At 36.9% G+C, this 13,113-nt stretch overlaps 1 protein-coding gene across 1 annotated transcript in view; it reads left to right on the plus strand.

Annotated features, from left to right (window-relative positions):
- Positions 1-13,113, plus strand: part of LOC121642112 (vacuolar protein sorting-associated protein 13B-like) — a 334,030-nt gene that overhangs the window by 31,816 nt on the left and 289,101 nt on the right. The window contains 3 exon segments of the mRNA XM_041988605.1: positions 6,120-6,287; positions 8,114-8,295; positions 10,191-10,359. Coding sequence (XP_041844539.1) covers positions 6,120-6,287; positions 8,114-8,295; positions 10,191-10,359 — 519 coding nt within the window.

Consider the following 13,113-nt stretch of genomic DNA (forward strand, 5'->3'; position numbering starts at 1 on the left):
ATATTGTCATACCTACATACTTTTATTTTATGGATATTATAGACCGATTGAAACCATTAAAATTTTTTATTGTCTTAGATAAACATCTATTTCCACTGGAAGCAAAGAACCACTGTCTTTCTGTTTCAAACGTTGTCAAATGTCGTCATCCTCATACTTCCACGCACCTTTAACGTTGCCTTGGTTGTTAAGTCAATTCATCCACTAGTGGGCTGAGTTCAGAGTTCACTTCCGTAATTGGATGTCAGTTTCAGTCAGCGGCTGGTGGCACTGCTGTAAAGTTATTTGCAACCACCCAACACGTCCGACACACTCATACAGCGATGGATCCGCCGGGCCCCAAAAACGAACCAAATTACCCTCTTAAATGATGCAGAGATGGACGAAAGTGTCTGTCCTTCTGTGTATTCGCCTTCTACGTCAAGCATAAATGGGCTTGTACTGTGTAATTGACATACTGTTAATATTCTTGGATGGCTTACTGACTGATTTATTACTAATCATTTATGATGAATTTGGTTGCACTTCAGTGCTCTTGTCTCAGAGGACAGTGATGGATTCAGTGTAGCAGTGTTTTTAAATAAGTCTATTTTAGGGCTGGGCGATATGGCCTAAAAATAAAATCTCCGATTTTTTATAACCAAATCCGATTTCCGATTTTAATCGATTTTTTTTCCTTTTCTTTTACAAAACATAAATAAACTTATTAAAACATTCATTTGTTTATATAGATGAATGCTAGCAAAAATAAAGCATATAATGTCATAGCTCTTCCACCATATAAACGACTTCATATCTTACATTGAAATATGCGACACAATGCATCCGTGATCTCTTTCCATCTGGATCCTTATCATACAGGATCCACTGCAGGAATAATTCCCCTGATGAAGGTTGTCTCTTAACAAGGGTTTGCAGCATTTCTCACTGCAGTTATACGTACAGCTAAATCCCAGGCGTGAGTGAAGGGTCACTTTACTGAAAATCTGTCAGACAAACACCGTTCTGGTGTGGAGGGAGGGCTAAGTCTGCTGCTAACTAACTATGGAAAAAAATCCCGATTTTCAATAAAATTAATCTCCAGAAATGGAAAATTCAATTTATCGATTTTATCGATTAATCACCCAGCCCTAGTCTATTTTAAGGAAAACCATCATCAAATCACAGGATCGCACCAGAATTAATAAAACATTGTTCTGCGCCTTGACCCCTTCTCTTCTACCAACCTAAAACAAAACATGGTAACACCCCATAGCACCATGTAAAGGTCCTTAACAAATTACAAAAATGACTTGATACTGATACTAAAGATGGTGCTCAATACTCAAAACTATTTTCGATATAGAGGTAGAAAAATTGATTATTCTTTTAATCAAAGTCAGAACACCACAAAAATAACAACACAATCCAAACAATACAACAAAAATATATAAATAAATATTAGAAAAGACATTTCCGGTATAAAATAAAGGCAATATTTTAAAGCTCTGTTAGTTCGTGCAGACTTACAGTTTTCATACAGTCTCAAACTGTGTTCTCAGACTGTTTGCTCACTGTGGTGCAAAAAATACAAAACTAAAAAAACTTCAACTTCTAGTTAGTGCACTTTTTACATAAGTATCTTTTTCCTCACAATATTGAAACAAGGTCAAATAAACAATAGAATGAACTAATTAAGATTATCTACTTTTTAAAACTAGATTTTATTCATTAAAACATTTCAAAAGATTCGATTTTTAAATGTTTTTGTCTACAGTCTACATTAAAAGACATAAAAATCTGACTGTAAGCCAGGGCGCGATTAGCCAGTAACAGCTCATATATACATACATACATATATATATTGTCTTGTAAATTAAATGTACTATACAAATAAACTTGCCCGACCTTAAGTAGGTTATACAAAAGTGCATGCACTTCTACTTCTGATTCATCCACCTTAAATATGAGTGTCCACTCTGAGAATTGTGTATGATGCAAGTGTGTGTGCCACTGAAGAAGACTAAAATCCACGGTCCAGTACAACTGCTGTTGTGGTACTGTGGCCATTGCTCAGAAGATAAATACAACAGCTGTGCTGGTGTTACTGGAATTTGCTACTTATGGGTACAGAAAATCCCACAATGGTAAAGACAGGATCTTTCCCCAGCTGGATCTGTCTTCTGTTATGGGGACTATGTGTACTATGCATGGCTGGTTTCTTGGAATCTACTATTTTACTACAAGAATCCCAAGGGCTATCAACAAAACGTAATTAAGTGTTTCATATTACTGGTGTAACTTTGTAGTTATATAGTCTTGCAGAGTTTCCCCACTACTGCAGGGAACTTGTCAAGGTGGAATTGAAAACTGGGTAACTCCTAGTGTTCTCCTTATATATATATATATGTATGTATATGTATATATATATATATATATATATATATATATATATATATATATATATATGTATGTATATGTATATGTGTATATATATATATATATATGTATATATATATGTATGTATATGTATATGTGTATATATATATATATATATATATATATATATATATGTATGTATGTATATATGTATGTATATATATATACATACATATATATATATATATATATATATATATATATATATATATATATGTATGTATATGTATATGTGTATGTATATGTATATGTGTATATATATATATATATATATATATATATATATATATATATATATATATATATATATATATGTATGTACAGACTTAAGAAAAAAAGAAAAAGATTTATTGAATTTTGTCTTGTGACTGTACCAGGGATATTTCAAAACCACACCATGGAATCGCCTTACTATTAAATCACCCTGTCAGTCTTTCTTTCCATGATGGGCAAGGTAAATAGCTGCTCGTGCTTTGAATGATGTATATGTACAGCCTATAGTATTTTTTTTTCTTTCTGTATTGTTCAAAATAGAGCACTTGGCCTGTTCTCAGATCACATAAAGGAGTTTTTTTTCGGGTGATTTTATGCTTGAACATTTTAAGTCAACTTCTTTCCTGTGGGCTGAAGAACAGGTGCCGGCTGTGTCAATTGTTCGCACAAGTTTAGAGCTGCATGATAGCTTGCACAGAGATAGACTTGGATGTGGTGTAAGGCAACATGAGGGATACCAAGTGTGCAAATGGAGTGCAAAATGGAAGGGAAGACATCCTGACATGGGTAAATTAGATCCAGAGAATTAAATGGTAGGGGGTAAAGTGCTGGTTTTACCACCCAGATTGCTGATGCAACTGCAGCTTTTTGACTTACCCCTAAACCATAAGCATATACACACACACTCATCCACATTCATCCATACATGAAAGCAGCCAGGCCACACACAGATGAGCACATGCATGCAAGATCACGCGCAAATGTTATGAACATACACAGCATTTATGAATGGAGTTTATATTATGTCATCTTGTCTTCCTGCCACTCAGTTTGCTCAGGCAGCAAACTCATGAGTGTTTTGTTAATTGGATTATGCTAATAAATGTCCAGGTCTGTCTACAAGTGGCAGAACAGTTAACCAATTCATATAAATACTTGTATCAAGAGCACCATTTAGTTCTGCCTGATTATTGATTCCGTTATGCTCTCAGCCAGACTTGTAGATTCAGGAAGATAAACATTTGGTTTGGAAATAAGGCAAAAGTAGTAAAGCTTTATATGTTTTAATTTGAAGTGGCTGACTTTACCTTTATATGGGAGGAATGAATAATGCTATTGGTCCTGTGGTTTAAAGGATTTATTGCTGTATATTTTAATATTTTATGGTTGAAGGTCCAAGATCTGCAATATTTCAGGGTCCTTCTTTGCTGAGAAATGACATTACCCTGTATATTTGTCCTGCGAAACGTCTGTTTCTGGGTGTTTAAAACATTACAGGATGATCTCCTCCATCTCTCTGATCTGTCAGCGTCCTTCCCCTCTCCTGCTCGTGATTTTAATCTGTCTTCTACTTCACCAGAAAACACACTCCCTCATTTCAACCCTCATTTCTCCCCTCACTTTTAATATGAAATTGATCATTTTTCCAATGGTTACAAAATTGGAAAATTTTGTTTTATTTAATGTAATTTGTAAAGTAATGGTCTAAACTTGTCAATTTTTTTTAGTAAATGCTGAATACATAGTACAATAGGAAACCATATATTTCTGTGTTTGAATGCTTGTTTGTGCTTGTGGAAGGACGCTTGATATATATATCCGAATGAGCATGGAGGGCTCTGTCTGCTTTAATATCCTTGGGTGAGATTGATTTGAGGCAGCATTTGCATAGTTTTGGGTTAAAGAAGAATTTTACATCTGAGAGAAGAGCAAAGTCCAGATGGTCATAAATTCCCCATTATTTTATTCCTCATGCATATGTTGCTCCTTTTAATCAGTAGCCTTTATTTTTGAGTAATGGACTGTTCCAAGAGATAACATGTCAGGACCTCCTGTTATTTACAACCCATGAGGATAGCAGGGGGTCAGTGAACCCAGAATTCAAGGGAGTTCAGCTGTTGATTTATATTACAGTGTTTCAACACCAAATTAGTACCCCCCAATAGATGCTTGAAGAAATTCAGTATGTAAAATTGCCTTGCCTGTCACTTCATTATTATAATCTTGTAACTTTTAAATATTTGTAAAGGCTTATTGACTCAGTAGTGAAATAACTACATAATTTCAGAGCTTTAACATAGACCTTTACCCTTCGTAATGTATAGTGTAGAGACGACCAGATCCTAACTCTAGTCCTGACAATTAATACATGTTGGTATGCCAAAGTGACGAGTAATTGCACAACCTTACATATTTGCTATCATGTAACTACAAATGAGTTGAAGTTTTACAGAAGCAGAGTTTTACATATTTAGAAAATTAGCACAGCAGAGACTTTCATGGACTATGTGGCTATTTGGATCCTCATTTTCCCATTAAATGGCCGAAAGCTAAATTTTTTTTCTGTTCTTGTCAAAGGGATGTGTTCCTCTCTGAATACTTAACAATTTCTGCCATGTTTTGGCAGCTAGTGAAGTTGAGTACCTTTCCATCTGCTTAATAGCTTGGTGTGCACCTCTATAATGACATTTCAACTGTGCTTACATGTTTTAGTAATGGAACCCCCCCAAAAAAAGAACAAAATACATAGAGGTTTTGCGACTCAATAAATGGATTTCAGCTTGGGGACTGATAAGCGGCAAAGGTGACACAGATTCAGAGGATGTCCTTTTACCTAATATTTGGTAAGCTTATGATACAGTACAGTTCAGTAGGGAAGTATAATGATAGAATATAAATTAAATGTACACCCAAAAAGTACAATGATTTATTTACTGGACATTTAATCAGTAAGTATTTTACAACTGTCTGGAATATACAAATATAATAAAATAAAAATATACCTGAACACAAATGAGTCATAATTAATTTTACAACAAATAAGTAAACCCCAACACCTTGTCACATGCAGCGTTTGTTAGTTGTGATTAGTCAAGCCATTATTGCTTTGTTCCTACAAGGGAATTATTTAGAATTTTTTATTTAAATAGCAACTTTCCCAAATAAAAATAACAATGTGCTTTGCAGTTGTAATAATGAAAATAATCTACATAAAGAGACAATAAGAAAACATATAAGAACACATACACACAGCCATAAAAAAAACCCTTGTTTAATCAAAAACTCGGCTTGAATACAAAATGTTTTCAACTGCTTTTTAAAAGGTACTTAGCTTCAATAATATCACCTAGTAGTAGTACCCTTAAAGTGCAATATTTATGATAACATCTTGTAATACACAAGAAATAATCAACTAAGGCACCTAAAAACGTATAATGTCTACTTACACACATACTGCGACTCGGCTGTACTGAGACTGTGATTGTGTGCAGTTGCAAACGGCAGGGGGGTCTTAATTGGGTCCTTAGCTGCAATTCTGCAGCTGTGACTGATTAAGTAATTCAGTGTATTAAATTTATGTTTATATAGCTACTAAGCCACTCACTGTGCATGTGTATATCTGTAATTAGGTATGCTTGCTGTGCTTTCTTTGAACTTTTTTTTTGCATTTGCTATATTTTTTAATGTATTTGCCTATTTGTTTGCAGGTTATGTGCAGAGTCTGATCAGGCGTGTGGTGAACAATGTGAACATAGTGGTGAACAACCTGATCCTTAAATATGTGGAAGATGACATTGTGCTTTCGGTCAACATCACTTCAGCAGAGTGCTACACTGTGGATGATATGTGGGAGAGGGCCTTCATGGACATCACTGGTGAGTATCTTGTGTGGTTAGTGGGATTAACTACTGAGCAGCAAAATTACTGGGAAAATATCTTCTATCCTACAGTAAGCATGTAATCTTTGTTCAAACTATGGTAAAGTAGACATGTTTGGCAAGTTTTAACATCACTGTTATTGCCTGATCCCAGGTGCCAGAAAAGTCCCATTTTCTGATTCTTGATAAACTTCATGATTGAATTGGAGCACATTGAGGTTTAAAGCAGATAGGACTCTGACACAGAATAGCTCACATTTGAACCCAGAAGCAAAGGGATAAGCTGAAGGTTGTAAATTATCCATGCCACCAAGCATTAATAGAATATTATAAAGCAAACTACATCTGTTCAGACTTTCCCTCTTTTATCATTTACTGGTGCAATTATGACTGATTGATAGCTTCTGGGTTTCCCAGGTCTCTACCTCAGAATTTCTCATCTGGTGTCGTCCCCTGAATCGCTCCTTCCACCTCTCCCACCCATAGCTGGGCTTACACCACACCAACAAATGCCCCCACTTCCCCCCTAGGCTGAGCCAAGCATCATGGCTACCTGCTGCACATGCGATGTTCAGGTGTCACTGTGAAGGATGATGTCATCCAGTTGGGTGACAGAATATGCAGCAAGTGGTAGTCTACCAACACCCCTTCATCAAATACAGTGTTGTGAAAACTGGAGCTATGCTTCATTGGTTCTTACGCATGTTGATCTGGGACATGTAATAAGCATTAAACTGTGTAACCTAATAACAAGTTAGTTGGGTTAACTAAACCCACCCTTCTTTACCGTGTGAACAATTTGGCTAAACCAGTCACTGTGGGGCTTTTCTATTATTCCTGTCTCCAACATGAATTTAAGTTCATCCTTTTGTTTTCTGGAAGTCAGTAGGGCCATAAGTGCACTGTCACATCCAGGAGAATCTCATAAATATCTATTAGATTTGTGCATCATGGCGAGGAGGGAGAACGTACCTTTAAAAACACTTTGTGCATCTTCACCTTCCTGTGTCACAATGGAGTGTAGTGTAGGGATTTACAAGCATTAGCTCCAATTCATCTCTGTCTCTCACTGCATTCACCACTGGGCAAAGATCCTCTCTGAGCTTTCAGATGGCACCATCCCAAACCTGTCAGAACACACAAGCTCATAACTGATGTTTCCCATTGGATATGTAACCACAAAGGTTCTTTACCTCTTGACAAGCAACTAGAAGCTTGAAGGGAGCAACAGGGGCAGAATCTTACCACTCTGTTGTACAAGGTCAAGGTTAGATTTATTTTGCAAAAAAAAAAAAAACAATGTTCAAAGTGCTTAATGATCAAATAAAATGTACAATGACAATCAAGACTAAATATAAAAGTAGATGCTTTTGATGATCTTGAACAGAGAGAAAATTCTTCTGTGATAACTGTTTAATTATCCTTTCTCCATTCTGACTTGGTACAACTCCAGCTAGTCAGTACCCAAGAGTTGGGGGTGTGTAAGGTTGGAGCTAACTGTGGCCTTAATCTGAAGCTTTATGGCCCTGAATATAATTTCAACTGACATCACAGTACTTGTGAATATCACCATGCACATACTTAATCTCCACTCCGAAGGCCTTTACCAGACTGGAGCTTCAAAACAGGTTTTGGTGGACCAGGATCAGAGCCCAAGCCCAAAATTGACAATTCAGTTTGTGTGTGTACCCCCTCGCCACCTTGCCAGAATTTTGGGAAGGTGGAGAGAGGGGTTAGGGGGTAGCGATCCTATTCCCTCATGTGTTCAGTGAAAAATTATTTGACATTAACTTTGTTCCTTTTTCCTTCTTCTCTCATTGCAGCCCCAGAGCTGGTCCTGAGGAAAGTTATTAACTTTGCAGACTGCACCGTCTGCTTGGACAAGCGGAATGCCAGCGGCAAGATCGAGTTCTACCAGGATCCTCTTTTGTACAAATGTTCCTTCAGAACACGTCTCCATTTTACCTACGACAACATCAATTCAAAGATCCCATCAGTCATCAAAGTGAGGAACACCAAATTTATTTAAAAAACATCAAGATAAGGTTTTGAAGTTTATACTGTATAATGCTGTCTTTCTTGTTTAAAGATGTCCTGTCATGGGGTTTTTGTTTGTCACTGTAGATTACAGCTTGAGTAGAATAATGACTAACCACGGTCAGGTTTTGTAATCCAGTGACAGACTGTATTTATATAAAAGAAAATGGATTTTAGATTTTATCTCATATATAAGTATGCAGGAAATGCCACCAATAAGATGTCACTCAATTATTGTCACTGCTTTTGTTTTTACCTCAATGCTATGTAGAGAGCAACAGAGGTCATACTCTTAATAACTTTCATTTGTCATCATATAGCTGATGTTTCTAAAATTATGACATTACATGATATAAGAAACAATTTTTAAACAGCTTTGTTTTGAAATAAAATAAACAAAAAAACCCCACTTTATTTAAGAAGGAAATTATAAAAACAAAAAAAAACAATAGAAAAAGGTTTTCCATTGCCACATCAAGTCATAACCATTGTTATACTCATTGTTAGTTTCACAGTAACACTGTCTTTGTGGAATCAATATTTGATGGACAAAATGTCAAAGAAATATTAAAAAAAACCTAATGTATTTTTTTATTATGAAATTTAAAGCATAACTGCCCCCCCAACTCTGAGCTGAAGCTCAGATAGTCAGACCTACATCCTCAGTGCTGTGTCTTTACTGAAGCATGACCTGGCTGCATTACTTTAACTCTCTGGAATGGTGGAACAATGTGTGTATTTATTTGTATTTCTTTAAACCAATCACAGTCTTCCTGATCTGCGCTAAGCTCATGATGCAGCAGTGGTGCCATTGTAAAATAGTCCTAAGTAGGTACATGTTGAAGTAGAACGGATGAGCAAACATGCATGAGTGACCCGGCTGATATGGTAAAATGTTCATTCAGCAAAAACACCATAAACACCTCGCTAATTGCACCACCTGAACCTCCTTCAAAATGTGATGTATTTAAGCTGTAGGTGTCAGGGCAGAGATAGTTGTTTACTGTAATGAAGGAGATTTGAAAATGGGAACATGCAGATCTCAGTGACATTTCATGTATCAGAGTACTTTGCCTTGGTTTAATTTTAATGAAAGCTAAAGAGTGGATGAGTGGCTGAGAGTGGGGCAGGGACCTGATTCAGAGGAGTCTTTTGAAGTTAAGGACTGCAGATGACATTAGTCTTGTAGAGGACCTCGTAGAGCTGTTTCAAGCCACCGGCTCCATCCCCAGTAATACTCTAGTGGGAGCTCTTGGAGACGATGCAGATGCAGTTTCTAAATGATAACAGTACAGTTGTCAGAGGGGGGAAAGAATGTAATCTGGTCGTGTGGAAATGCTTTTATTGCCATCTAAAGCATTATAGAATTCCTCACTCACCCCTTTGAATGAGGAGTTTAATGAAAATTAATGAGGACTTTTGACAGACTCTCACTGAAGGACAAGGACTTAGGAAAGCCCATTTATCTATTAACTGTCCCATCAGGCTGTTTAGACACACCCACTCACTAATTTTGAATGATAATGAAAAGGATTTGTGCAAACTCCTAACTGGCACTGTACACACTCTCATTATTCTATACTATATTTCTGCTCACATTGAAATCGTTGTTTGGAGTTTATAGTGTTGGTAATTGTATAATTTTGTTCAAATAACATATTGTCTATCTTCTGAGGCCATACTTGTTCCTTCAGGTAGTTGGAAGCGTCTAGCCTTTTTTACTAAACAGTCTAATTCATGTTATGTGGGAGCACACTAGAAAATATTGGGCTTGCCGCTTACTGAACATGTTGAGATAGCATTGTGCAATTGAAATGACAAAATATTAAATATTTCATACTTTGCTTTTCTGTGTTTTCTTAGATCCACACTATGGTGGAGAGCCTGAAGTTGTCCATAACTGACCAGCAGCTGCCCTTGTTTATCCGGATTTTAGAGCTGATTATTGCCCTCTACTATGGAGAAATAGGAGGACACAAAGAGGGGGAGGTTGAAGAGGGCATTATCAGAGAGGGAGGAGTAAGTTCACCTGGTAAGTAGTGTCATATATGGCTCATCTCTTGACTTTTAATATATTGCCTTGTCTGTCCACTTTCTGTTGTTCATAAACAGGACAGCGACCATTGCTCTGGCACTCCTAATCCTTAGTGTTGTTCAAATGTCAAAACAACCCCAGTCAAGCTTTATGTCACTGTCAAGTAAAGCAAAAGATTGACTAATATCCAAAAAGTGTAACATTTTTTTTAAGCAAGCTTGATATAGAAAGAAAGGCGAACTTATTGACAACAATAAGGGCATATACATTACATACACAGAAAGTTAAGAGAGCAGGGTGAGGAGAAATGTTCATTTTATCATGGTAGGGTCCCACCACCAGCATAGTCCTATAGCAGCATAACTAAAGGGATGGCTCAGATAGCCTTGTTAAAAATTTATAAATATATCTTTACAGAAATCTTTTAAAGTGATTTTTCAGTTTTTTTTTTTTTTAGTTTTTTTTTTTAAAGGGGGGGGGGGGTTGACAATGGTTAAAGCGCTCTGTTTGGAGATGCAGAACTGGCTACACATCTGCCCAGGAGAATTTTTCACCATTTAAAACAACTTAAACCTCAAACATTTAACGGTTGGAGTGACCACTGTACTGTCGACTTACATAATGCTTCACTTTGACCTCATCAGTTTTAACATTGGTGCTGTTTTTATTTTTCCAACCAAAGAATGGCAAGAAGTTTGAGATTTGACTTGTTTTTCCTCCATCTTGAGCAGCTGTTAGCTTGGCTAGCTCATTAGTTCCTCTACTTCTTCTTTCGCTTCTGCACTTTTCTGCGGTCTGCTGCAGTGAGACACTGACCACTCCACACTTTTTTCACCTGTCAGACATGCTGAGGCGCTCCTGACACGACCCTTTAAGAAAGCTTAGCTCTGGTGCAGCTGACGTAAAGCGTAACAGGACTGTGATCTGATTCTTCAGATTGGATTGCACCATCCCTTGTATGCAAACACACTGTACACTCACCGCAGTTACAAGTATTTAAAATATAAAGCAGACACTCCTATGTAAATTCTAACTAAATTTCACAGAAATAATCTTTATACTTTTAATAACTGCATCTACCTTCTTATAAATCCCACTCCATTACCTAAATGTCCATTGTGTGTGTTTTTTTAAGTGCCCATCCTTGTCCTTGCCAAATACAGCAAGATCAAGCCACTGGTCCTGCTGTGCTAAATAAGCCTCTGTTGCACAAGGAGTAAATTATGCCGGACAGAAGTGGTGGGCAGAGAGGCAAGAAAGCAGCGATCTCCAACTTGTTCCCTGACTCTTGGCTTGAAACTTTCACTGCAAGTTGGCGTAGTTTCCAGTTCGGTGTCTAATGCCAGATGTAAGAGTCTGTGTCATGCTAGTGCTATGCAGAACCTCTGAGAATGAATTAGTATCCCATCACAAAAATATACAAGAGAGGACCAGCTCTTGGAACCTGAGCGCCCCCAGACCTTGTTATGCTGGAAGTAATTGACAGAGTGAAGAAGGGGGGCTGGGTGCAGTTGTGTGTATATGCACGGTAGTAGGCAGTTGGGTATGTGTCTGTTGGGAGGGGTTTGAGTTTGTTCATGAACTGTTCGTGGGTTTCATTCCATGCATTTTGTGGAATAAAGCTTAACTCTTCTGGAAAAAAAGAAAACTAGAATTATAACTCCAATAATGTATTTGTAATGAGAAAAAAAATCCTAGTAGGGTCAAGTAGCCTTTGTCATTAATAGTTTCTGAACATTTGTATAATCTGTATCATATAGTGACTTGGCTAACATACGTAGTAATGTTAGTATAGTTATTAGGAAACAATCATTGTGACATTACTGCTCAAACATGATATCTGTATTACACGTTGCATTTCATTACACTATTATTTGTTCCTTCTGTGTCTTGGCTTATGTAACTGATATTATTAGACTGATCGAATGCTCAGTTGTAGCTTTATATTTATAAAATCAGTGTGTCAAGTATGTGTTTGTACACACTGATACTCTTTAGAATGTAAATTGCAAAAACAGAAAATTTAACTTTTTCATGAATGAATGTTAGCTCAGAAATTTGGGAGGGACATTTCTACCACAGCATAGTATCTCCTCTTCATCTAACAACAGTCCATAAACATCTAGGAACTAAGGAGGAGAGGAGGAATGTTGCCTCGTTATTTTTTTATATAAGGTTCTAGCTGCTCAACAGTCCTGGGTTTTTTGTTGTATTTTGTTTTTCATGATTCGCCAAATGCTTTCAGTTAGTGAAAGGTCCAGACTGCAAGCAGGCCAGTCCAGCACCAGGACTCTTCATGTAATAGATCCAGTATGTGGTTTAGTATTGTCTTGCTAAAATATGCAAAACTTTCTCTGAGAAGGACAGTTTCTGAATTGGACCATGTTGCTCTAAAACCTGTATGTACTTTTCAGCATTAACTATGCTTCTAGGCCCAAGATGCAAGTTTCATTAACCACTAAAGCAACCCGATAACATTAGAGATGCAAGCTTTGCCAACTAAATGCTGACACAGTCACTGTCCCTTTCCTTTGTAGTTTGAAAGATGTAGAGTCCATGATTTCCAAAAGGAATTCCAAATTTTGATTAATGTGACCACAGAACAGTTATCCAGTTTGTCTCAGTTCATTTTAAATCAGCTTTAGCCCAGAGAAAATAGGAAAGTTTCTGGCATCATAAATGGCCTTCTCGCTGCTTTAACCTGCATTAGTGGATGGCACGGTGAACTGTGTTCACAGACTATGATTTCTG

Source organism: Melanotaenia boesemani, chromosome 6, assembly GCF_017639745.1.
Source record: "Melanotaenia boesemani isolate fMelBoe1 chromosome 6, fMelBoe1.pri, whole genome shotgun sequence".
Lineage (NCBI taxonomy): Eukaryota > Metazoa > Chordata > Actinopteri > Atheriniformes > Melanotaeniidae > Melanotaenia > Melanotaenia boesemani.